This window comes from Podarcis raffonei, chromosome 16 (genome assembly GCF_027172205.1).
Source record: "Podarcis raffonei isolate rPodRaf1 chromosome 16, rPodRaf1.pri, whole genome shotgun sequence".
Classification (NCBI taxonomy): Eukaryota; Metazoa; Chordata; class Lepidosauria; order Squamata; family Lacertidae; genus Podarcis; species Podarcis raffonei.
The window spans coordinates 32,794,760-32,818,334 of NC_070617.1; the positions used below are offsets into that span (position 1 = coordinate 32,794,760).

Here is a 23,575-nt window from a genome sequence, read left to right on the forward strand (position 1 = left end):
TGCTATTTTGGGGGTGGGCTGAGGGCCAGTGCTATCACTTGGACAACTAGGCAGCTGCCTAGGGCGCAGTTCGTATCCTGGCCCAATTCAAGATGCTCACAAGAGCGTTAAAGCCCCAAATAGCTTGAGACCCAAATATCTGAGAGGCAGAGGAGATGTAGCCAAACAGATCTGCTGCACCAGCAAGTTCTACAGGCTTGGTGCAGCAATGGAGAAAAACCACTTGTGCCCTGGGGCTGGTGGACCTCAAAGAGTTGAAGGATGTGCTGAAGTCTCTCTTCCCCACCCAGTTCACCAGAGTCATGGTATGACCTCACAATATACCACCAATGTTATAACAAGGGCAGCCGGCAAGGAGATGGACAAGACCTCCCAAAGAACACAAACTAGAAAGGCTTACTTGTATGTCCTACTGCTGACAAGTGGAAGCCCTTCAAACCCAAATTACTCTTCTCCAAGTTCAAGGCTTCAACAGCAATCATGCGATTTTAAAAACAACAACACCAAACTCTTCTCTGCACTCCTAAATAATTATAAGAAAAAACAAAAACTGTTGCGTTCAGTCCCTAGCTGATACCAGTTGCAAAAGCTGCCTCAACACTCTCTAAAAATAACTATGCTAATTGGCAACAGTAAACACACCAGTGGGTACATCAAGGTAAAGAGCAGACGATGAGCGCGCGCCGTTGAGGGATACCTGCGCAAGCCATTAAACAAGCCCAATAATCCAATTGCAGGTGCCTAATTACATTAGCCGAGGACACAATGACAAACAGAACATGCAGCCAGCTTCTCCTGGCCGTTTCCAGACTTCCCATTTTGGGGAAGTCATAGATGCCATAAGCTCAGTAGCGGAGCACACTTGCTTTGCACTCCATGCGCTGCCACATAGTGTTGGGAAGGGAGAATGCCTGAAAACTTGGAAAGCTGCCAGTCAGTGTAGAGGAGAGGTAGGGAGCCTTTTTCAGCCCAAGGGCCGGATTCCATTCTGGGCAACCTCCTGTGGGCCACATTCCAATGTTGGGTGCACCAGAGGCAAAAGTGGGAGGATCTCCACATGGCCACAACTGGACCTATGCCAGTCACAAAACGCGCCTGACTAATTACGAGCACTGCCTACCCAATGAGCCACTTCCGGTCGCCACTTGCTGGACCCATCCAGGCTGCATTCACACCACAGTTTATTCCATTTCCCTGTCAATTAATACCCACATTGCATTTTATCTTTCACCTGATGTAGAAGCCACTCCTGGAAAACAGATAGAATATGGTTCGTGTCCGTGTTACTTGATTCCAGGAAAAAAATTGCTTGCAGCCCCCTTATAACCCAGAAAATCTCAGGGGTTAAGCGATGAGATTTGGGTAATATTTCTTCCTGCAGTTTTCATGGGGGAACAGAAACACACATGTGCAGAAATGGTGCGGGAGCAGCAACATTGCCCAATGATGTTCATTGCTGTGTCACACCACAGCCACTGGAGTGAATGAAAAATAGCGTGACATGCTGGCACATTAGACAAAGAGCCACAGTTCCACAATGTAACAGGTGCTGCAGAGTGAAAGGGACATTAGAAAACAGGACAGAAGAGCTAGCATTAATATCAGGAAAACTGAAATGCTATTCCTAATGTCCAAGTGCACCCTGAATGTTTAAATCGTAACTGGGCAGAACTAACCACAAAAAACCAGTGGCCATGTGCTCTAATCAACACCACACACATGTGGCTGAACAGGAAGTCAGTTGCTGCTCACAACTAACCAAAATATTTGCTCCGTAAAGAGGAGGGGGGCAATGCTCTCATTCTGTCACGTCTGTATGCATCGTGGCATGCTATTCACAGCTAGATAAAAGCAAACAGCAAATTAAAAATCCTTGCTCAAGGTTACAGCAGAAAGGCAGACAAGAGAATCAAAAGAGAAAAGTGTTAATTAACTTTCTGTTCTCCTTTTCTCAAGGCAGATGTGGGCAATTTGGACCGGAAAAAGCTACAGCTCAAGTTTTTGCTATCCCATTCACGTACATCTTGCCCCAACACTGCCCAAGGGAGTGAAGGATGCTCTGCCACTAGCCACAAAACAAAGGAGCACCACCCTGGCACCACCCATTAGCCAAAAAATGAGCATCAGAAGGATGGCCAAGTAGTTATTAAAACACCTTTCTACACTGACAGCTGGCATCCTGAGGGTTTCAAAAAGAATCAGAAACCATACTACTCCATTTGCAACTATTTCTCTGCCACCACTGTGACTTGTCTCAATTGACTGCTATTTGCATTAATAGGAAGTTTGCTTCTTTGAGGGGGGTGGTGGGCAAGTCCAAAGGCCTTTGGCAGTCTCCCCAAGCCACATACACCCAGTATCCCTGCTTTGCACCCCAAGTGTTTCCTCCTGGGTCCTTAAACTCTGAGAATGTCTCCTGCCTGCCCGCACAAAGGACAGAGAAGGGAATGTTTGAGCATGTGTAGAAACTAGCCTACTATTCTTTCCTCCACTCACTTTTGCCCCAGAAAGGCATCACCCTGCACTCGGTTCGATGAGCAAAAAGTCACCACTGGAACTCTTGTGTTATCAGCTCATCATTTCCTCCCCCTCCCCCGGCTGCCTCCACAATTTTTATTAAATGGATGTTGATACAAAGCAATTATTGGACTAACCTCCTTTTATTCCTCTTTGTTATTAGACACTGCACAAAGTAATTGGAAAGCGCAGGCAAAATCCTCAGCTCCTCTTTATACATTTGAACTTTCCCCCCCTTTCGGTCCCCCCTCCCTCTTTGCGCCATGATTTCCTTTTATGTCTCTTTCAATAATCATATAATTATACAATTCCTAAAGTACATGCTGGCAACACTTCAGGGGATTTTAATCATTACAGGTGACAAGGTTCTTCTCTTACATTACGTGTGAGAGGATTAACGTCCACTGCATTCCCTTAGACAAGCTTCTCGGCCACCTCCAGGCAACCCCCCTGGAAGCTACAGATTTCCAAAGATTGAACTGAAAGACCCAACGGCTTTTAACAAATGTTCAAAACAGCCCCAGAATGAAATGCCATGAACCTGAATCGGAATGGGAAGGTTAAAAAGGGGAAAAAATTAAGTGGCCCATCATCTCCAAGACACAATGTCCCAACTATTTTTAATGGATTTCAACAGCCTTTATTTAATTTTACAAATCTGACAGAAAACGCCAGGAAACTCACAACGCTGCAATTATATTTCTTCCAATGGCTGTGAGTTATTAACAGGCTGTCAAAACACCATAATTATTTCATACCAAGTCTGACTGATTCCATAAGCCATCTCTTTGACTCTGTAGCATCTTTCAATCTTCCCCTTCAATTACCGTGGTGGTGGGCATGTGCTTTGGACAAGGCTGGGGAGGGGGTGGCTATTTAAAGGGCGTTTGCCTTCCCCTATTAGGCATTCAGACTAAAGCCACAGTCGATTCCCAAGTCAAAGACACCACATTAGCCAAGCCTTAGCTGTCTGCCTTCAAAGGCACCAACAGCTGAAGAAAGTAAAGGGTCTTATTTTAGCTCATCATTTTTATAAGGGGGGGGGAGGGCAAAGATAGAACTACTCAAGCTTTAACAAATAGCTGGATGAGAATGGAACTTCTATGCCCTCTAACAAATCAGGAGAAGGGAGACCACCGTGTCTCCATATCAGAAAGGGCCCAGTAGAAGTGGCCATAACAATTCCATTTTCAGGAGCCAACATTAGATTATAGGCATAAGGATAGAACTGGGCTGTCTACATTTTTTTTTAAGTAAAGTAAAGCTCTTGAGACTTCCAGCTTTGGGACAGAACACTGGGCATGAGCCCAATGGGATCAATGTTCACAACTCAAATGCACAGTTATTGTGCAAGCAGGGCTGCAATACTCTGTTCCCATGCATGCATACATACATAGATATAGATACACACACACACACACACACACACACACACACACACACACACAGAGTGCAAAGTGGGAATATTCCTGAAGAAATAGTCTCATCCTTTATATACCCAGCCAATCACTGTTCTGCAGGAGAGGGAAACATGCAGGAGCCAACTTCCAATAAAGACCATTGTGCACAATGTCAGAAGTGGACCGTTAGTGTGGTGGTAGCTACCCTTTGGAACTCCCAACCATTCCATGTAGGAATATAACAAGCTGGCTTACACAGAGTCACATTGGTCCATCTAGCTCATCTTGCCACAGCTCTCCAGGATTTCAGGCAGGGAATCTCTCCTAGCTCCACCTTCAGATGCTGGAAATTGAACTGAGACATTCTGCATGTAAATCAGATCCCCGAGCTGCATTTTACAGTGGCGTAAATTCCTGTTTCGCAGCCAGCATCTCCGGAAATCATTGCGATCCCCACCATAACACATGGGTAGGCAAACTAAGGCCCGGGGGCCGGATCCAGCCCAATTGCCTTCTAAATCTGGCCCGTGGACAGTCAGGGAATCAGCGTGTTTTTACATGAGTAGAATGTGTGCTTTTATTTAAAATGCATTTCTGGGTTATTTGTGGGGCATAGGAATTCGTTCATTTTTTTTCTCAAAAATATAGTCCGGCCCCCCACAAGGTCTGAGGGACAGTGGACCAGCCCCCTGCTGAAAAAGTTTACTGACCCCTGTTCTAAAGTTGCAACCTCACCAATGCAATTTTTACTCTAGCCAAGCCCGTTTCCATTTGATTGTCTCAAACCAAGTCCTGGTAAACCACACTGTTCAAAAAGCTCTGCTTAAGTGCACTGCAATTTGCATGTTTCCTTCCTCTCCTCAAAACACCTCCCCCCCCCCAAACAAAAGCAGTGATGCTGAGATTGTGTTTTGAAGCTTTAAAATGTAGTGCTGTGCTATTCCAATCATCCCTGCCCAGTGGCCATGCTGGTTATAGTTGATTGGAACTGGAGTCCAACAAAATTGGCAAAGCCACAGATTTCTCATCCCTGCTATAAATAGAGACTGGTGAGCCAAAAACACACTTTGATTCACAGGTCATAGTTTGTATGGAGCAAGGCAAACCATGAGTCAGAGTTTGAAGCAACACAAGCCAAACCACAGTTTAGCCCTGGGCAGAGTGGCAGCAGCAGGACAAGGGAACAAGTACAATGGCCATGACCTTCTCTCCAAACACTTGCTTGAGAAACCATGGCTTAGCATTACATGCAAGCTGGGTCACACTTGCAAAAATAGCATTTAGATCTTTTATAAACATCCAGGAGAGAAGTCTGATTTTAACAAGAGCCTAGAATAACTTTGCCAAAGAGACAGAGAGAAAATGAACTGTAAGTGTGGATTGCAAGTCTGCTCACTGAATATTTTTTTTTGTTTGTGTTTAAGACAATGATCTGGTGTTCTCCCAAGAGATAGACTGTTCCCAGTCAACCAGTGTTCTGGCTCATTCTGTGCAAGGAGGCACTGCTAAAAATGTTCTCATGTTCTGCTACTAAAAGAAAAAGAAAGAAAAACAGTTCCACTACAAGAACCATTTCACCTAGATAAAAAAACTCATTTATACATTAGACTATGATAAACTAGGAACATTAACATGCAATTACAAGGGCGAACAGGTGTTACTGACCACAGAACACTAAGGCATGGGCTGTGCCTATGGTGTTAAAGAATTTTTAAAATAAGACTTCATTGCTCACCAGCAATGTATAAACATATACCAACACATTTATACAGCACAAGCAATGTAGCAAATCATGAACAGGACCCTTTGGAAGATTAAACAGGGAAGCACGTTGCTTAAAGATCATGGTAAAGAATAATCGACAACTGAGAAACAGCAATGGGGTTTTTTTTGCCATTGGCATTCAAATGTAATTTATAGTGACTTAAGATTTGTGCCCAAGTCTGGCACTATTACAATTGGGACACAGTACAAAATGGGAACAGGGTGGACTGACAGCAGGAATTCAAGAGACGTATGCAATCATGCTTGCTTGCAGCTGAGGGCCAGTACTCAAAAGAGGTTCCCTTCAGGGAATGACAGAAGGGAAGGCTGCCTTGGACAGGTTTGTTAATGAAGGAACACAGGAGATTAGAGTGAATTGTTAGCAACTGATAGTAGTTTGGGGGCATCACAAAAGTGGTCCAAAATCTTTTCCCAGCACCTGCTACTTTAGCGCTTAAAAAAACCAGAACCATACAATACTGTAACCAACATACACTTACAGGCAATGTTAGAAACTCAGATAAGCTAGGTGCCAAATGGCTCCTTAAACCAGGGTTACAATTGCCAAAGCAGAATACCTGGTTGCCATTTGGGGACCACACAGCTCTTATTTTTCAATACAACTTTTTGGTTCCTGAAATTCATTTTGATTGTGCAGATAAAATATAACAGACAGAATTCTACAGGATGTGTTGTGCGTGAAAACAGTCACGATCCTAGGATCCCTAAGCATGCACCTCCAGATGGTAGTGACATCAGGCACCATCCTGGCACCTGGGCATCTTCACTTGGTTGCAATTGGCTGATACCCATGTGCAAAATGTGTCTGGCACCTGGTGAATTTTGAACACCGCTTACAGGATGTTGTGACTTGTCACTTAAATGTAGTGCATAGGACAATACATAAAATGCGTAAGATCTAAGAACATTAAGAAGAGCAGCATGTTGGATCAGGCAAATGGCCTATGCAGTGCAGCACCAGACAACCAGATCCCTGCAGGAACCATTGGCTCACAGCCACAGACAGCATTCTCCTCCATGAAATGGTTTGATCCTCTTTTGGAGCCATCCAAGTTGGTGGCCAAAGCTGCTTTCTGTGCGAGCAAGTTACATAAATTTAACTATGCACTGTGCAAAGAAGTCCTTTCTTTTATCTGCCCCAAATCTTCCAACCTGCAGATTCATTGGATGTCTGCCAAGTTCTCATGTTGGGATTGAGAAGAACTTCCATACACCTTTCTCCATGTCATGTATAATTTTAGGAACCTGTCTCACATCACCTCTTACTCTCCTTTTGCCTAAACCAGAAAGTCCTGAAAACCACATTTTTATCTCTTATAAAGTCATGAAGCAGTCCCAGACAGCCTAAACCAGTGTTCCCCAAACTTGGGTCTCCAGCTGCTTCTGGACTACAACTCCCCTAGCTAGCAGGACCAGTGGACATAGATGGTGGGAATTGTAGTTCAAAAACAGCTGAAGAACCAAACACTGGCCTAAACACTGGTAGACTGAAAAAAGAAGAGGAGAACAGGAGAACCACACTGCCAGTCAAGGTGGACAATACTGAGCTAGATAGACCAATGGCAGCTTGCTATGTTCCTATGCTATGTTCTCCACACTACCCCATAAATCTACATATCGGTGCAACCTCCAAGGAAGACTTGGCAAGCTTCTCACTAGGAAGCAATTGTTACTTGCTTCCAGTCCAGCTGCCAATGGAATTGCCTCTCTCTCAAGTGTGCACACAACTGGGCAAGCACAGCCAAGAATACTAAGCGAAACTCAGAAGCAGATTCTTCACCATCCTAATTATGAATAGTTAAAGTGACTGAATTTAAAACTGAGCCAACTTTATCCTTTTTTTTCCGTAGGCTTCTCTGAACAAGCCACAATATACTGCTGTATTCAGCAGGGGCCATTATCGCAATTATATCTCTTTAGTAGTACACCAGGAAGACTCATCAAGTTTTCAGCAGCCAGTCAGTAGAACAAACAAGGAGGGCTTATAAAAATTAACTAGCAAAAAAGCCCGTCATTTTGAAGAACAGGGTGCACACATTTATGTATTCTTGCAGACAAAGCACACCGTTACCAAATTATGGAATCTGGAGCCACAAGATGTGAGGGTCACCATTCTAGTTGTCCTAACAGAGAATAGAGGAATTCATGGGGAATGACAAAGCTATCCGTCACTACAGGTCATGACAACTGTACCCTACCTCCAATATCAGAGACTTTTGAAAATTAGTTGCTAGGGAACAACACAAGACTTATTGCCGTTGTGCCCTGCCTACAGACTTCCCATAGGCATCTGATTGGCCACCATGGAAGACAGGATGCTCGACTGGAGAAGTCTTCCATCAGATCCTCCAGGGCTCTTGTACCCTTTTCATTGAACACATAGCACCTACGGATTACCTGTCAGTGAGGACCAAGCCATTGAGTGTCGCTGGTAAGATGAGGCAACGTTCACCTGCACGTTCAACAGTGTCCACAAGGCCATGTTCAAGTTCTTAATCTCCCACATCAAGGCATGAAGGGAAGAGGTGCACCTCTTTTGTTTTTAAGTTGTAATCATTTAACCTGTTTTTATTATTGCTTGTAAGCCGCTCTGAGCCCGGCCTTGGCTGGGGAGGGCGGGGTATAAATAAAATTATCATTATCATTATTATTAATTATTATTATGTAAACCTCACGGCTCCCCATTTAAAAAGCCTTGCCCTCGTCACCTGCATAGCCCCAACGTGGGCTCCATTCCTTGATCGTGTTATGAGTGTGACAGGGTACTAGAAGCTGACTCTCTTTAGATGGAGACTTCAGAGCTGTGATAGGAAACATCAATCCCTGGGGCCAAATGTGTCCCTCTAGGCTTTTTTTGGCTATGTGGACTCTTGCTGGACTTTCTTTGCAACACCCCCCACAACTGTTTTTGCATGGCTGGAATGTGTCACTGGACTCCAACAATGCTTCTTGCTTGCCATGATAGGAAGCTAGAAAGGAATGTGTGACAGCATCAGGAGTTTTCCAGGGTGATGCGTATGTTTCAAGGAATGGAATAAAGGCAGTGCTCACATCACTGGGCAACCTCCCCTTCTAGCTATAGGGTAAGTAGCAATTAACATACATCTTGACAGTGCCCTGCAACTAGCACTATCTGTGTAACACAGACGCTCTTCGCTATGGAAGAGTTACACTTCATTACAACGTTAAAAAAACGACTCCTGTTCAATGGCTCACTCTCATGTAACAATGTCCATTGATATTTGCTGTGTTCAGGCCATAAGAGGAGGTCTTGCTGATGAGATATAGATTCCCAATATGGGCAGCCGACCTTGATCCTTACTCATTACTAACTCCCTGCATAATTAGATTTGCACTAAGCCCATTTTCCACCACTGGGACTTGCAGTGGTCCAGCAGCTAGTCCTGCCAGAGTCACCTCAGGAAGTTGTCTTCAACAAAGTCATGGGGTCCACCTACCTTGACTGACAAGAGACTCTCTAGGCTTTCAGGCAATGCAGTCTTTTCCCCAGCCCTAGCTGGAGAAGGCAAGGATTGAATCTTGCACTGTCAAGCATGTGAACCAGATGTTCTACCACTAAGCTGAAGCCTTGCATTAGCAAGGGGTTGCCCACCTTTGGTGTGCCAAATGCCTCCTTAAACCAAGCTTACAGTCACCAAAACAGAATATGTAGTTGCCATTTTGGGGCAAGACTGCTCTAAGATCTGAGTTTTCAAATGGATGGACTGGCTGTGATTGATTCTCAGTTAAACATCTGGCTAGCTCAGATGACAACCTTGAGCTAGGTTAAGAGCTTTGAGAACTTAAAGTAGAAAAGTCACTTGATCCAGGGACAGTCCACATTTATATTGGCCTATTCCAATCTCTTTTTCTTAATGGTGACATGGACCGTCCATAATGCAAGAATATTCTTCACAACTGTGAACAGGGCAGTGAGGCAGGGTAAATAAAGGCAAGCTACAACAATTAACTATAAGGTTGTTCACTGCTCCTGCTGCACAGAAAAAGCATTTTGGTTCCTGACATTCATTCTGATTGTGCAGATAAAACACAACGGATAGAATTCTACAGGATGGCTTGTTCGTGTGCAAAAACAGTCCAGATCCAATAATTCCCAGGCATGCACCTCCAGATGGTAGAGATGTCAGGCACCTTCCGGTGCCCAGGCATCTTCACTTGGTTGCAAGTAGTGGATAGCCAGGTGCAAAATGCAACTGGCGCCTGGCTAATTTAGAACACTGTGCAACCTTTAGAAGCGGCTTGCTGCAAAGGTCTGCGGTCAGGCTCTGCTCCAATTTCTTATGCCCACCGGGGCTGACAGGAGATGGCAAACAGCAGCAATCATGAGGGACAGAGTTAACTGAATGGCTGCAGTGCTGGAGTGGTGAGTGTATTGTGGGTGGCAATACTAGATCAGCTGACTTAGCAGATAGGAGCAGAGCCACAGAAGAATGCATGAAACGTGCACAGAAATATTTCCGTGAAAACTGAAACCCAGTGACACAAAGCTTCCCGGGTTGCCATGTTACCAGTGGCCCCAAGGACTAGAACATGTGTTTTGCCTCAGAAGATACCAGGGGCAATTCCTGGCATCAGCAGAGAGCGCTGGGAAGGGCACAGATGGCAGGACTGGCCAACCAACTGCCCTCTAGCAGCCACTGCCAGTCAAATTTAGTCAATACTGAGCTAAATGGACTTGGTATGAGGCAGCTTCAACAGATCTTGGGTCCTGCAAACATTCCAAGAGAACAAGGAAAGCACATGCTGCTTTGGAGGTCACCTTGAGTGCAGGATACATGTTTTTAAAAACCTACAGGCCTATGCTGCCCTACCCAATGGGTTTGCCATTAAACCTGGGTGAAATTCTGCTCTTCAAGAGCAAGTTTCTATTATTTTTTTCTCTTCCCAACAAGCTTCTCTTCTTTGGGAAGTGAAGCACAAGATAATCGAACTCTAAGCTGAAGAAATAAACAAAAGGGCCTTAGAACTGGGCTCATGCAGGTTCACTGCATGTTTCCCTGTCCTGATTTTTCCCGGCTGCCATAAAGAAACAGGACAGGCTCTAGATTAAGTACAGTGATACCTCAGGTTACGTATGCTTCAGGTTACATATGTTTCAGGTTACAGACTCCGCTAACCCAGGAATAGTACCTCGGGTTAAGAACTTTGCTTCAGGATGAGAACAGAAATCGTGCTCCAGTGGTGCGGCGGCAGCGGGAGGCCCCATTAGCTAAAGTGGTGCTTCAGGTTAAGAACAGTTTCAGGTTAAGAACGGACCTCCGGAATGAATTAAGTACTTAACCCGAGGTACCATTGCAGTGTGATACTTAGCGCTAGCGCTGAATCGCATCCCAAGCACCCTCAGGCCCCATCTGCACTTTGCATTCACAGCAATATTGTACCACTTTAAGCAAATGTGGCCTTCTCCGCAAAATTATGGGAACTGTAGTCTGCTGAAGGAGCTCAGAGCTGTCAGAAGACACCAGTTTCCCTCACAAACAGCTAAGACTCCCAGATGTCCCTGGGCAGAGAGAGGGACTGTCTATCAAAGTACCGTATTTTTTGCTCTATAAGACTCACTTTTTCCCTCCTAAAAAGTAAGGGGAAATGTGTGTGCGTCCTATGGAGCGAATGCAGGCTGTGCAGCTATCCCAGAAGCCAGAACAGCAAAAGGGATTGCTGCTTTCACTGCGCAGCGATCCCTCTTGCTATTCTGGCTTCTGGGATTCAGAATATATATTTTTTCTTGTTTTCCTCCTCAAAAAACTAGGTGCGTCTTGTGGTCTGGTGCGTCTTATAGAGCGAAAAATACAGTATTCTGAATACTATAGAACTCATAAAGTTTTCTGGGAGGAATAACGGTCTTCCAACAACTCTGAGCACCCTTAACAAACTACAGCTCCCATAAATCTCTGGGGGAAGCCACAATGCGGATAAAGGTGCTAGTCATAGCAACCAGGTTGTGTACCATGAGACAACTGCTAGCAGGCCACAAGCCATGAATAAATGCCATATTGAAACCAGCATCCCCATCCTCCGAGGAGGACACCCACTGCATCTCTGAGCGAGTTAATGTTCATTCCGTGCACCTTCCAGTCATGGAGTATGCATGACTCACAGAGGTTAGAAAAATAAAATAGGCATCCCGTTTGTGATTTAGGCACTTTCCTGAGGCTCAACAAACACCTGTTTAGCCAGCAGCAGCATGTGCTACTGAAGGAGCAGCAAATTCACCTTGAAAATGTTCATTATGATTGTAAGACTTCCCTCCAAATCGAATTCAGTAGCAGTGAGCGGCATCAGAGCTGAGGTAGCTAATCTCTTCTGGACTGAGGGCTGCATTGACTCAAGTTCAACTCCTGGGGGTGACCGTTCAGTGTCACACACACACACAAACACAAATATTAGGGTGTCTTGTGGCCAGCGGCGTAGCGTGGGTTGTCAGCACCCGGGGCAAGGCAAGTAATTTGCGCCCCCTAACCCGGGGCAAGGCAAGTAATTTGCGCCCCCTAACCCGTGGATTTGCACCCCCTAACCCTACAAATCTATGCCTATGAATGATGGTCCCTCTCTCTCTCTCTTTCTCATATTCCAATTGATTCCCATTTCCGCCGATCGATCCCCGAAGCTCTCACCCAGCGAAATTCGTGCGTAATTACGCTTCGCCATCCCTAATCCTGCCGCTTCCACCGGGAAATCATGACGGTGCGTTTCTCCTCTCCAAACTTTCCCCGGCCCTTTGCCGGCCGGCGCAGCCCTTTTGGCTACGAGCTCCCCTCCTTCTCTGCCCGCTTCCGACCCCACCTCCCCGTCCAGCCTCCCTACCTCCTGAAAAAAGGCGCCGGCACCGAGCAGGACACCCCTGCGGCCATCGGAGAGAGGCGGGGCCGAGGGAGGCAAGCCAATGGGCGAGGCGGGGGTAGGTGGCCACGGGGGCGGGTGCTGCCGCAGTCCTCGGGTGGGCAAGGTAGGAGCAGGCGGAGGCTGGCCGGCCGCTCTGACAATAGGGGCGGGCCGAGGGCACAACACGGCTGGGCCCTCTGGACTCGCGCCCCCCCAGATGTTGCGCCCGGTGCGGCTGGCACCCCTGGCACCCCCCACGCTACGCCACTGCTTGTGGCCCAAACTAAATTTCTTGCAAGGAGATATGGCTCATGGGTTAGCCAACCCTGGATTAAAGCGCTGAATGAGAACTGAAAAGCTTCATGATCATATAACCTTCATGATGCTTGCTCCTTCTCTCTGCTAAATTTTGCAGGTTTTTTGTGAGGATAAAACTGGGAATGAGGGGCACAGCTATTCTAGACCTTCCTTATCTCCAATGGGCAATGCTTCTTCCATGGTTATTCTTCTTTCCTATTCTATTTCCCAGGTCTGTATCTTGGAACCTTACCTACAAGCTAGGAGAGAAAAAAGTACAGTATTTCTGACTCTTGGGGCTCTCCTCCACTCTGACACACAGCTTCCCCAAATCAGGGGCGGTGGGTCTCGTTTTGCCACCCGAGACTAAATTAGAAAAGGCCGCCCTGCCCTGCTACCAAAGTCTCCCTTACCTGGGCTGCATGGCGAAGCAGCGCTGGCAACATCTCCCAGGACTCTTGTGATCTCTCACTGGAAACCACTGCTGCTTGAGACAGCTGGCCGGCCCTGCCTCAAATCATAGGCTACAGCATTGCAGGCACCCTGGTGACCTGTTCCATTTTTATTTTTAATTTATGTGGTGGTCATTTCTGCCAAACACCCTGGCTGTACGAAGACACCACTGCGCGGATCCCACAGACAACCTGATCACCCAAAGCAGAGGAGACAGGAAACACTCGGTCAGAAGGAGAAAGCTGTTTGCACAAGGGCCTGTGGTCAAATCACAAGGCACGCACACACACAAACCCTCTCCCCGACTTAATTGTAACAAAAACAATCCGGAGCTTTGTTAAAATGTGCTGAGTTGACTGCAAGAGACCACCGTACAAAGCTATACCAGTTCCACAGCTCTCTTACTGCTTTCCCTTCCAACATCCAATTAATTATTCTGACAAGCTTCCTTTTTTTAGTGCTATTTTTACACTTTTGGAGGGGAGAGGCAGAACCGCCATGATTGCACCTAGTCTAAGTTATGAGAATGGCTGTGAGGCCGGTTGCAATAATTCAGAAAGAGGTCCGCCTTGTTGGCGTGGCGGAAAACTTTGTATTCCTGCTAAGCTTAGGCCATGTAGCCTGATGGATTCTGCTGTAAAGCTAGAGGAAGTCTTATCACCAAAAGCAGTACCAAAAATGTACTGCCTGAATCGGTTTTTTTTGTAGCTCTTAAATTTTACATACCAACACTCACTCGGTAATCTCTGATACAGATGTTGAAGATGTTGCCCCCAAGGCAAACTGGCATACGATCTAGTTAAGGTGCACACAACCCTATTGCTAGTCATTCAAATGCAGCAATTCAAAATGGCTACTTAAGTTTACACATAACCTAGGAGGCTACTTTTTCATTTAAAAGCAAGTCCCTGGAGCAAATCCTCAGTGTTCACTTCTCCCACCGCCGTTAACTGTTCTTTTCTGCGAGTTTCCCCTCTATAATTTAATTCCTTTCTCACAGACTCTGCAAGCAAGCTCTCTCTCTCGGTTTTTGACAACTTTCTTAGTCCCAGTGCCTAGAATCTTCCCTGCAAAGTGGAATTCCCAGAGGATAGCTTTTTCCCAAGGCACCAAACACTATAAAACTGCATTTTATCCAACCAGCTCTGACATGATCACTGTTATTTGGGAGGATAATTACTTTCATGGTGTGAGGAACATATATTTAGAATGAACAAGTTCAGGTCTTGCCATTCCCATCTCTTATAAAAGATGATCACTGATGAATGTCAGGTAGGCACACACAGGTGTGCAGAAGCCAGTTAAAGTTAGCTGCATGAAACTCCATTCACTCAAAACTCCTTCTTTGCAGGTATGTATGTGATATGCATGTCCATGTCTCCAGAATGGCCCCCTCTCCCCAATTACATGTATGCTGAGCAGTTGTCTAAGCATTCACACATGCACGGCCAAACTGCCAGGACCTTACACAAATTAAAGGTTTTAAGGCACATCTTTGAGTGGGATGAACTGTGTCGCAATGTAATGAACCAAAGACTTAAGATTACACTTTGATTCTGGTTCCTAATTGTCCAGTCACCTCTGTTGGTTGAAAGCACCGGGAGGGAAGGATAAATACTGTAAACTCCCAAGGAAGCCTACACCCAAGGAAGCCTGAGAAAATTATAAGACTCTGGATTTCTCAAATCTGCTAGGGTGAATAGCTGTGTGAAAAGGAATGCACACAACACTGTACTTTCAAGAACATTAAAGGTTACTGTGGTAACTTTGCAAAGACAAGGGAAATTCCCAATACTGTACTTGAGATAAAATAGAACGTACCTTCCATCCTTACAACACCACAAATATCCATCTCAACACACACATACAGAGCAATTTAGAACTTACAGAGGGGAAACCCAAGCCATACAGCTCCTCTGTTTTCCTAATCGCTGGTTCTTAGAAGCAAACTTTAAAAAAGTGGTGCACAGAAACAAGATTAGAACACAGCACGAAAGACTGCTATGTGCACAGCCATTCAAGCTCAGCTGCCAAAGAAAATTATGACACGAACTCATGAACATGGGGAAGACCACTTAAAAAGGAGCGCTGGAGACTTCAGCTTTTCTGCTCTGTCTACAAGTATTCATTATCAAGAGTTTAGGAAGTTGCCTTATTATACCAAAGGAGGGTCTTTATCCACTTAGGCTAGTGTTGTCTACTCTGGCCAGCAGCAGCTCTCCATGGGTCCCAGGCAGGGAGTGAGAGGCCTTTTCAATCACCAGCAGATTGGAGACACTTTAGCTGGAGATGCCAAGGATTGGAATGGGGACCTCCCCACACACAAACACATTGGTCCATTTCTCAACTTTCTTTGGAGTCTAAACTTTTGTGTACGTACGTATTTGCTTTTGACCTGCACACCAAAATAAATCATGCATTCTATATAAAATGGACCGCAGGCCCATAATGCGAATGCAATAAATTTACTAGTCTCTAAGGTGGAACAAGGCTTGCTTATTGCTGAGAAACGTGGCTAACTTTTTTTGCTAAGAGGGATAGCAGGAAAACATCTCTACATTGTCAATATGAGACCCACCAAGTCTCTCTTTTTTTAAGAAACAAAATTGTGGACTATGACGTAAATTGGGCATATGTTAGCTTAAGAGATTTTGGTCTTGGTAATCCCCTTTACTAATGTTAACATCAGAAGCCTGGCTGGCAATTCCCACACTCAGAAGCACCAATCGCTCCTTGGTAAGGAAAAACCCACTGGTGTGTCCCTGGTGATTTTTGCTTTGCTTTGTTACTGGAATTTAAAAAGACGAAGAAAACCTACGCACATCTTACACAAACACAGATTGCCACTTTGGCTTCTGAAAGCACCTTGAGTACGGCAGACACTCTTCCCCCGCTCAACACATGAAAGGAAACAAGCGAATTCTGCTTATCCTATTTATTCTGATGAGCCAATTAAAAACCCAAGATGCTGCAAGTGAAGGTGCTCTCTTGAATGTTGATAGAGGTGAGCTACAAGCACACAGTGCTCACAAAGCCACTGTGGTGTGGATTAAGAGGGTCACTTCCGCACCAGGCTACTTGCCCACACAAATTTCCCAGTTTCTGCACAACCCATGAACCACTCCGCCACAGTGCAGGGAAATGTGTCCACGCTTATCATACCTAGCAAATATTGCTTATTTATTATTCTTAATGATATCCATCAGTCACGTTTTTGCATTCAAGCGTGCCTAAGACTACTTGCACAGTAAAAACGAAACCAAGGCATTAAAATCAGATTTTTTTAAAAAGCAGCAAACAAGAACTAAAAAACTAAAAGGGACAAGAGCCCATACAACCCAAAGGTTGAGCACAATTAAGGGCTGCCGACATATCGAGATCCCCTCCCAATTAAAAACCAATGAGCCAGGGAAAATGGGAATGTTCCTGGCCTGATCCCTAACCAGAGATGGAGATTGCAAATGGGGAGCCACCACTGAAAAAGCCCACTCTCGTGTTAATAACAACAACAACAACTTTATTATTTGTATCCTGCCCAACTGACTGGGTTGACACCCTCCATAGCTCCTTTTGGAGAGAATACACAAAGGAGGTGCCTGGGTTGGTTCATACATTGTGAGGCAGACTTTAAGGCAAAGAGGTTATACTGCTTGCATTTTTATCCCACTATTCTGCCAAAGATGTCAGGGAACCACACAAGTCCATGCCCCATTTTATCTTCACAACCTTGCAAGGTAGGGTAGGCTGAGAAAAAGTGACTGGGTCCAAGGTCACCCTGTGGCTCCAGGGAACAGAATGAGGTCTAGGTCTGGGCTGCACTTGGAAGGGCACCTATCTGGCAACACTGACATATATCAACTTGAATTGCATGGCAGGAAGTGAGTGAGTTAAATACATAAACAAATGGCCATGGGGAGATTGGAACCTACAATCACCCAGCCCCAGTTGGAACCCATAACCACACAAGAGGTGTGTGTCTGCATGCAAGTGAAGCAGACTAGGTGCGCTAGCACACAATAACATTAGCTGAATCACTAACACAACTTCGACCTTTGAACACAGCGGGACATCTTTATGCAAACTGCTCTGTAAGAGTCGATGCTTTCATCTTTAAAATGGGAATAATAACTATCCTAACGTTGAAACACTAAACAGAAGCAGCATCTACATAGAGCAGGGGTAGGCAACCTAAGGCCCGTGGGCCGGATGCGGCCCAATCGCCTTCTCAATCTGGCCTGTGGACGGACCAGGAATCAGCGTGTTTTTACATGAGTAGAATGTGTCCTTTTATTTAAAATGCATCTCTGGGTTATTTGTGGGGCATAGGAATTTGTTCATTTCCCCCCCAAAATATAGTCTGGCCCACCACATGGTCTGAGGGACAGTGGACCGGCCCATGGCTGAAAAAGGTTGCTGACCCCTGACATAGAGAAACTGCCACCAAGGGATTATGTCTTTGGGCAAAATGATTCTGTGTGGGTACGAACTTTTTTTTTTTACTTGCCAATTGCAAGAGCATCACTCTCTAGTCAAAAGTCACAGGATGAATAGTTAACGTGCTTTGTGTGGTGCTACAGAAACTCCCCACACATTACTTTGGTCCCAGGACAAGTCTGAAAGCATACATACAGTGTGGCAGCCTTGTTTTAAACTGAACAGATCTGGTCCAGATGAGACACCAATTAGTAGCCCTCAATACAGTCCACCAGGGAAGGAATGTCTAAAATGAAATAAGACTTCAACCAAAATGAAGATGTTCACTCTTGCTCCAGGTTAAAGGAAGGCTGATGAAGGAGCAGAGAGAACAGGCGTGGACTAAAAGGATTCAAAGATTAAACACCCAAGAGACAAGGTGGCTTGTGCAGACACCAAAATTTGGCCTCCCCCATCCAAAGCCCCTCCATCACACTAGCTAAAAAGGAATCATGAAGTTGCTTGTCTTTACAGTGGGGTGTTGTATCTAGGTCACTACCTTATGACAGTCTTGCCAGAAAGGCCTAAATGGTACTAGTTCATCTACACGCATTAGCCATTTTGAAAGAAAAACCAACTATCTCAGTTTTCAACCACCACCAGAGCTTCCATGTCCAGTCACCTGGAAGAGCTACCTAGCATCTACAGATGACCATATGGAGAAGCAGTTTTGGAAGCCTGTTTTATGGCTTTTCTCCTTGTGCTTCACAGAGAATCATTAGAGGGAATCTTTCCCCCAGCTGGTTTTGTGTCCCCCACCCCCACAAGCAAGGCCACCAGTATTCCAGCTATTCATGATTGACAGATGGAAACTATTTTCCATGGCTTCCTTCTGCATTTGTATGTTTCTCCTCTGGAGCAAGCAGAGGCATATTGACCATCACTGTAACATAGTGGGGGGGGGGGGGGGAGAAGGTTTTAGTGAAGCAACCATCAAGACATACTTCATCCCCCAAAGAGGTAACAGATTTGTCTATTCGTCAACGACAATTCTGAAGGCTCATTGGCTCAGCTGGCTTTGAACTTCAGAGCCTGACAAGTTTCATGTCAATGCCCAGGAAAAAGTGAGAGACCTTAGCAGAAAACAGGTATAGCAAATGGAAGCAAATGTGACAAAGGTAGGTATGAGGTCTGGGGCCACCACTAAGAAGGAAAGGCAACTGAATCGCTCTCCAAAAAAAGTCTTGGCTCCAGGTCTTGACCACATGATGTACAATGCAACTTGCTTCTTCAAAGAATAATCTTTTGCCAGATAATCTCATGCATGAACTTCACAATACTGTATAGCCTTTTCCTGGCATTCATTAAATCTCCAATAATTTCAGATTTCAAACAAACAAAAAAGCCAAGGATTTAAAAACAAAAAAATTGAAGCACTTAAATGAGTCTGAAGCCATAGCAGTTAGGATATGCATTTTCTTTGAGACACCTCACAAGTAAAACTTGCTACAATAAATGAAACTCGTGTTCCAGAGAACGAGAGACAGTAGCCAGAAGACTCTGATGGAAGATGCAACCCATGGACTCCCACACATATTCACAGTGCATCGCTGAAAAAGTTTGGAGCCAACATGTTATATTCACTGATGAACAGTAAACCTGCCGACATCCAAACCAACTCTTCACTCCTGTGAATTAGTCAGGTACCCAACGTGAGTAAACATACCGGCCAACTTTTAATTTTTTAGAAAAGCATATTAAGAGTGGACAAAATGACTAACTTTAACAGGGTAACAACACACTTACCAGAAAGTCTCTTATCGCCTCAGACTTTCCCATCACATCAAGAGGACACACAAAAAACACCAAGAGACACCCAAAATCCCCTAGCTTGTCACAGTCTCGTTGAACACATTAAAATTTTCTCTGCTCTCTTTAACTTCACTCAGACAAAACAAGCAGTACTGGCACAGCAAACGTTTTTCACAATAAGTCAGACATGCAATTACTTTTTTTGCCAACTGATTAACACCAAGAAAATATAGTTCACCAGCGATTAGAATTCTATTTGATATCTGCAAGTCTTTAAAACATTTTTTTAAAATCAGAAACCAATCTATATTGTCTTGTAGAACATCTCCCCTTCCACCACTGTTCCCCATCCACACAAAATCAAAAACATTAACCATTCGGCTCTTACATTCTCCAGAGACACATCTGGGGGAAATGACAACACCAAACCAAAAAGATGGGAGATTTCAATTTCCCAAAAAGAAAATTACTTGGGCAGCAGTGCACACACATTTAAAGCAATTCGAAACACGCCTGGTGACACCCTGCCTCCAACATGCAAAAGGGAGAAGACCACCCAAACAAACCGAGAACTTTTTGTACTTCTCCCCACAGACTCGCCAGCCAATTAGAATTCCAAACAAACATTGAAAACCAGCTCTGAGCAAACTCAAGTTGGTTTATCAGCTCAAATGGAAAGTAAAGCACAAGACCACATGCCATGGCCTACACATCAACTCAGGAGAAGCGGCCCCAACAAGTACACCCAGGATGCAGCCAGAGGCTCTGCACCTTAGGACCACATCTGCACACCCCAAACAAGGCACAGGCTTCCACACCCAACAACGCCTCTTGCCTTTTATTCCTCCAGGCTTGAATACTCATCGCTCATGTGCCAGAAGTTAATTGATATTGACAAGGAAGCAAAAAGGGGAGGGGGTGGATGGCTGGATCCAGCCAAACCCAACAGATACACCCCAAGCTCTTCCCTCGCTCTCTCCCCACCCCACCCCACCCCACCCCCAAATCCCTATAACATAAGCCCATGAAAAGAGAGCAACCCGTTCTGATCCTTACCTCCAAGGCTTCCATCGTGCTAAAGCTGGCGATCGCAAATCCATCAATTAAATCCTCTTCCTGAGAGCTGGATTCTCGCCTCCTCCGCCTCGGAGGTCTGGCGTTCCGGGCTGCAGAAGCCTGGCTCTTAGGATTTGGGCAATTTTGGCTGGTATTCTCCTTGCCCGGGCTGTGCTCTCTCTCGGATGCCGAGGAAGGGCTCTGATTCGGGCGGTCCCTGCCATTTGGATCCCTTCGCCTCACGCGGTCCCTTTGGGACCGAGATTTCCTGCTCTGTCTGATTTTCCCATCCATTTCAAAGAAGCAAAAACAAACACACAAAAAACCACCTCAAAAATTTATTTCAGATCGAAGTGTGGTGGGTCTTTTCTCTCTAAAATACCACCCTAATATAATCCAGCCTCTCTCTCTCTCTCTCTTTTCTCTTCTCCTTCAGGCTTATAAAATCCAAAGGAAGGGGGCGGGAGGTGGGGCGGGGGGGGGATAGAAGAGAGAAATGTAATCCAGCAGACCTCTGTGGAAAGGAAAGGGTGATCCGATGGAGGGCAGAGGAGGAAGAAGGGGGTGGGTGGGGGGAATTAAAAGAGATCCAGAAGAAAAGAAAAATGTAAATCCAGACGAAGTGACCTTGACAAATCTTTTCCCCCTCCCTTGCAAAAATAAAATTAAAAATTAAAGAGAGGCAAGCCACGCAGCCAAACAGTGCAATTGATCTCCAGTTCGGATCTGGTGGGAGAGAGAAAGAGCCAAGCTTACCCCCACACTCACACACACCCCGTCCAAAAAAAATTAAAAATTATTTAAAAAAAAAATCACCCCCCAAAAAACTGAAACACAAGAGACAAATCCAGGAGGTCGAATCCAGGCTTGGGAAAAGGAAAATAATAAATCCAGGACACCAGCAGAGCCGATGTGAAGAAACAGAAGCGGCGGTGGTGGTGGTGGTAGTGGCGGCGGCGGCGGCGGCTGCTCCTCCGCGACGAACCCTCCCCCCTTCTCCTCCCCCCTCTTTTTTTTTAACTCCCTCCCGCCCCGGGGCAAGCAGCGCCCCGCCCCGGGTTCGAATCCTGCCGAGAGACGAAAATGGCAACAAGAGGGTTCCGGATCCCGCGCTCGCGCGCGCGCCGCAACTTTGTTGCGAGGAAGGCGAAGAGAAATTCCCTGGCGCAGCCTCCGCCTCCTCCTCCTCCTCCTCTTCGGCGGCTGCTGCTGATCCTCCTCCTGCCGCCGCCGCCCCCCTTCAGCTCGCCGCCCCCTCCTCCTCCTCCTCCTGCTCCTGCAGCCGGGCCCGGCTGCTCCCCTCCTTCCCCAACTTTCCCACCCGCGGCCGGCGAGCCTCTCCGCCCTGCCCGCCTCCCTAAGCCGGCCACCCTCCTCCTCCTCCTCCTCCCTCCGCTGCCGCCACCAGCAGCAGCAGCAGCAGCCGCCCTGCCCGCCTGCCTGCCTGCCTTGTCACCCGGAGAAGCTGCGCCTGCCTCTCCGCCTCCTCCTCCTTCTCTCGCGCGCCCGCTTCTCTTTCTCTCTCAGGCTGCTGCGCCGCGGCGCCGGCTGCTGCTGCTGCTGCTGCTCTCCCTCAAGCTTCTCCTGCTCGCATTCCGCCCCATTCTCATTCTCCCTCTCGCTCCTCTTTTTTTTTTCCTCCTCTTCTTCTCCCCCCACCCACCCCACCCCACCTCCCGAGCAGGCTCAGGCTGTAAGCACCGCCCGGCCGGCCGCGCATGAGCAGGGCTGCCAGCTGCGCGTCATTCCCCGGCGCAGGCCCCGAGCCGGCGGCTTCTCTCTCCTCGCTCGCTCGCTCTGTGTGTCTCTCACGCGCGCGCTCGCTTCCCACTCGCACGCACGCACTCCCTTCTCTCTCCAACCCGCCGCCGCCGCCGCCCCCCATCCAACTCCCCTCCAACAAACCTCCCGGGCTCTCGCTCTCTCGCTGACCTTACCAACTCCCCAAGGAGGGGAGGGGAGGAAAGGTTAAGAGGACCCGCGCCAAAAGGCGGAGGGGGGGAGGTAAAAGAGAGAAATGGTAATTGGTGTGTTTCCCCCCCCCCCCAAGGTTGGGGAAAGAGGGTGAAAAGAGGGGAGGGCAAGCACACACGCACCAAAACACACACACCCTTCTTGCCTTTAGCATTTCTGCAGCCTCCCTGGTTGCAGTCGTTTCTGTATCCGAAAGATGAGGGCAAGCAAAATCGTGCGATTCCTGGAAATTGAACCTCCCCCCCCAAAAAAAACACGTTAGGAAAGGGGAAAGAATTAAAGTGTCAAGCTACACACGCACACATTTTGAACCCCCTTTGCAATCTCTGTAGCTTCCTCATGGCAATCATTTCCTTCATCTTGCAATTCCTGGAAGGATCCCAGGCTGCCATCGCTTAACGGAGAGTCTTAATGCCACAGAACTCAGAGGACAGTTAAGTCCTTTTAGACTTTTGCACTTGTGAGGGTCTTTACAGGGGAGCAGACCCTGGACTTTTCACTGGCTTCAATAGGTGTGTGGCCATTGAGAGGCCCTCCTACTTACTGGGGGGGGCTTGGATTTCTGCCCCACCATCTCCTGCCCTGAGGACACCACTGTCAGTGGAATCAGAATTGTGGAGCTGGAAGGGTTCCCAGGGGTCATCAAGTCCAACCCCCAGTAATGCAGGAATCTCAACTCGTTCCCCATCCAATTTGAAACCATAACTGACACTGCTTAGCTTTGCAAATGTGCTACCAGTTTTATTGCTGCGGGAGCCAAGTAGATCTTACAGAATTGCAGAATGAGAAGAATCCTGCCTCTTTTATTTAGCTGCAATTTGAGAAAATACAAAAGCGAGCAGGGGGAGAAGAGAGTAAAAGCAAAACACACCCCAGCCCACAATATTGGTGATAACTTATATTTAGAAGAATAAATTCTTTGCAAAAAAAATTTTTTAAATCCTATGGAGCTACCCATTGCAATTTTTGCTATAACAGAGGTGTCTGAAATGGAGAGAAATACTACCCTTTTCCTTCCCTTCCTC

The 23,575-nt window shown here is 46.4% G+C and overlaps 1 protein-coding gene across 13 annotated transcripts in view; it reads right to left on the minus strand.

Annotated features, from left to right (window-relative positions):
* FBRSL1 (fibrosin like 1) overlaps positions 1–21,575 on the minus strand; it is a 775,633-nt gene extending 754,058 nt beyond the window's left edge. For 7 of the 13 annotated variants that reach the window (XM_053368559.1, XM_053368558.1, XM_053368557.1 and 4 more), the window contains exon 1: positions 20,577–21,573. In XM_053368559.1, coding sequence (XP_053224534.1) covers positions 20,577–20,870 — 294 coding nt within the window. In that variant the 5' untranslated portion in view covers positions 20,871–21,573. Of the gene's footprint in view, positions 1–20,576 lie in introns of all 13 variants that reach the window. The other 6 variants (XM_053368552.1, XM_053368549.1, XM_053368554.1 and 3 more) reach the window with 3 other exon arrangements.
* Between the last annotated feature and the right edge of the window lie 2,000 nt (positions 21,576–23,575).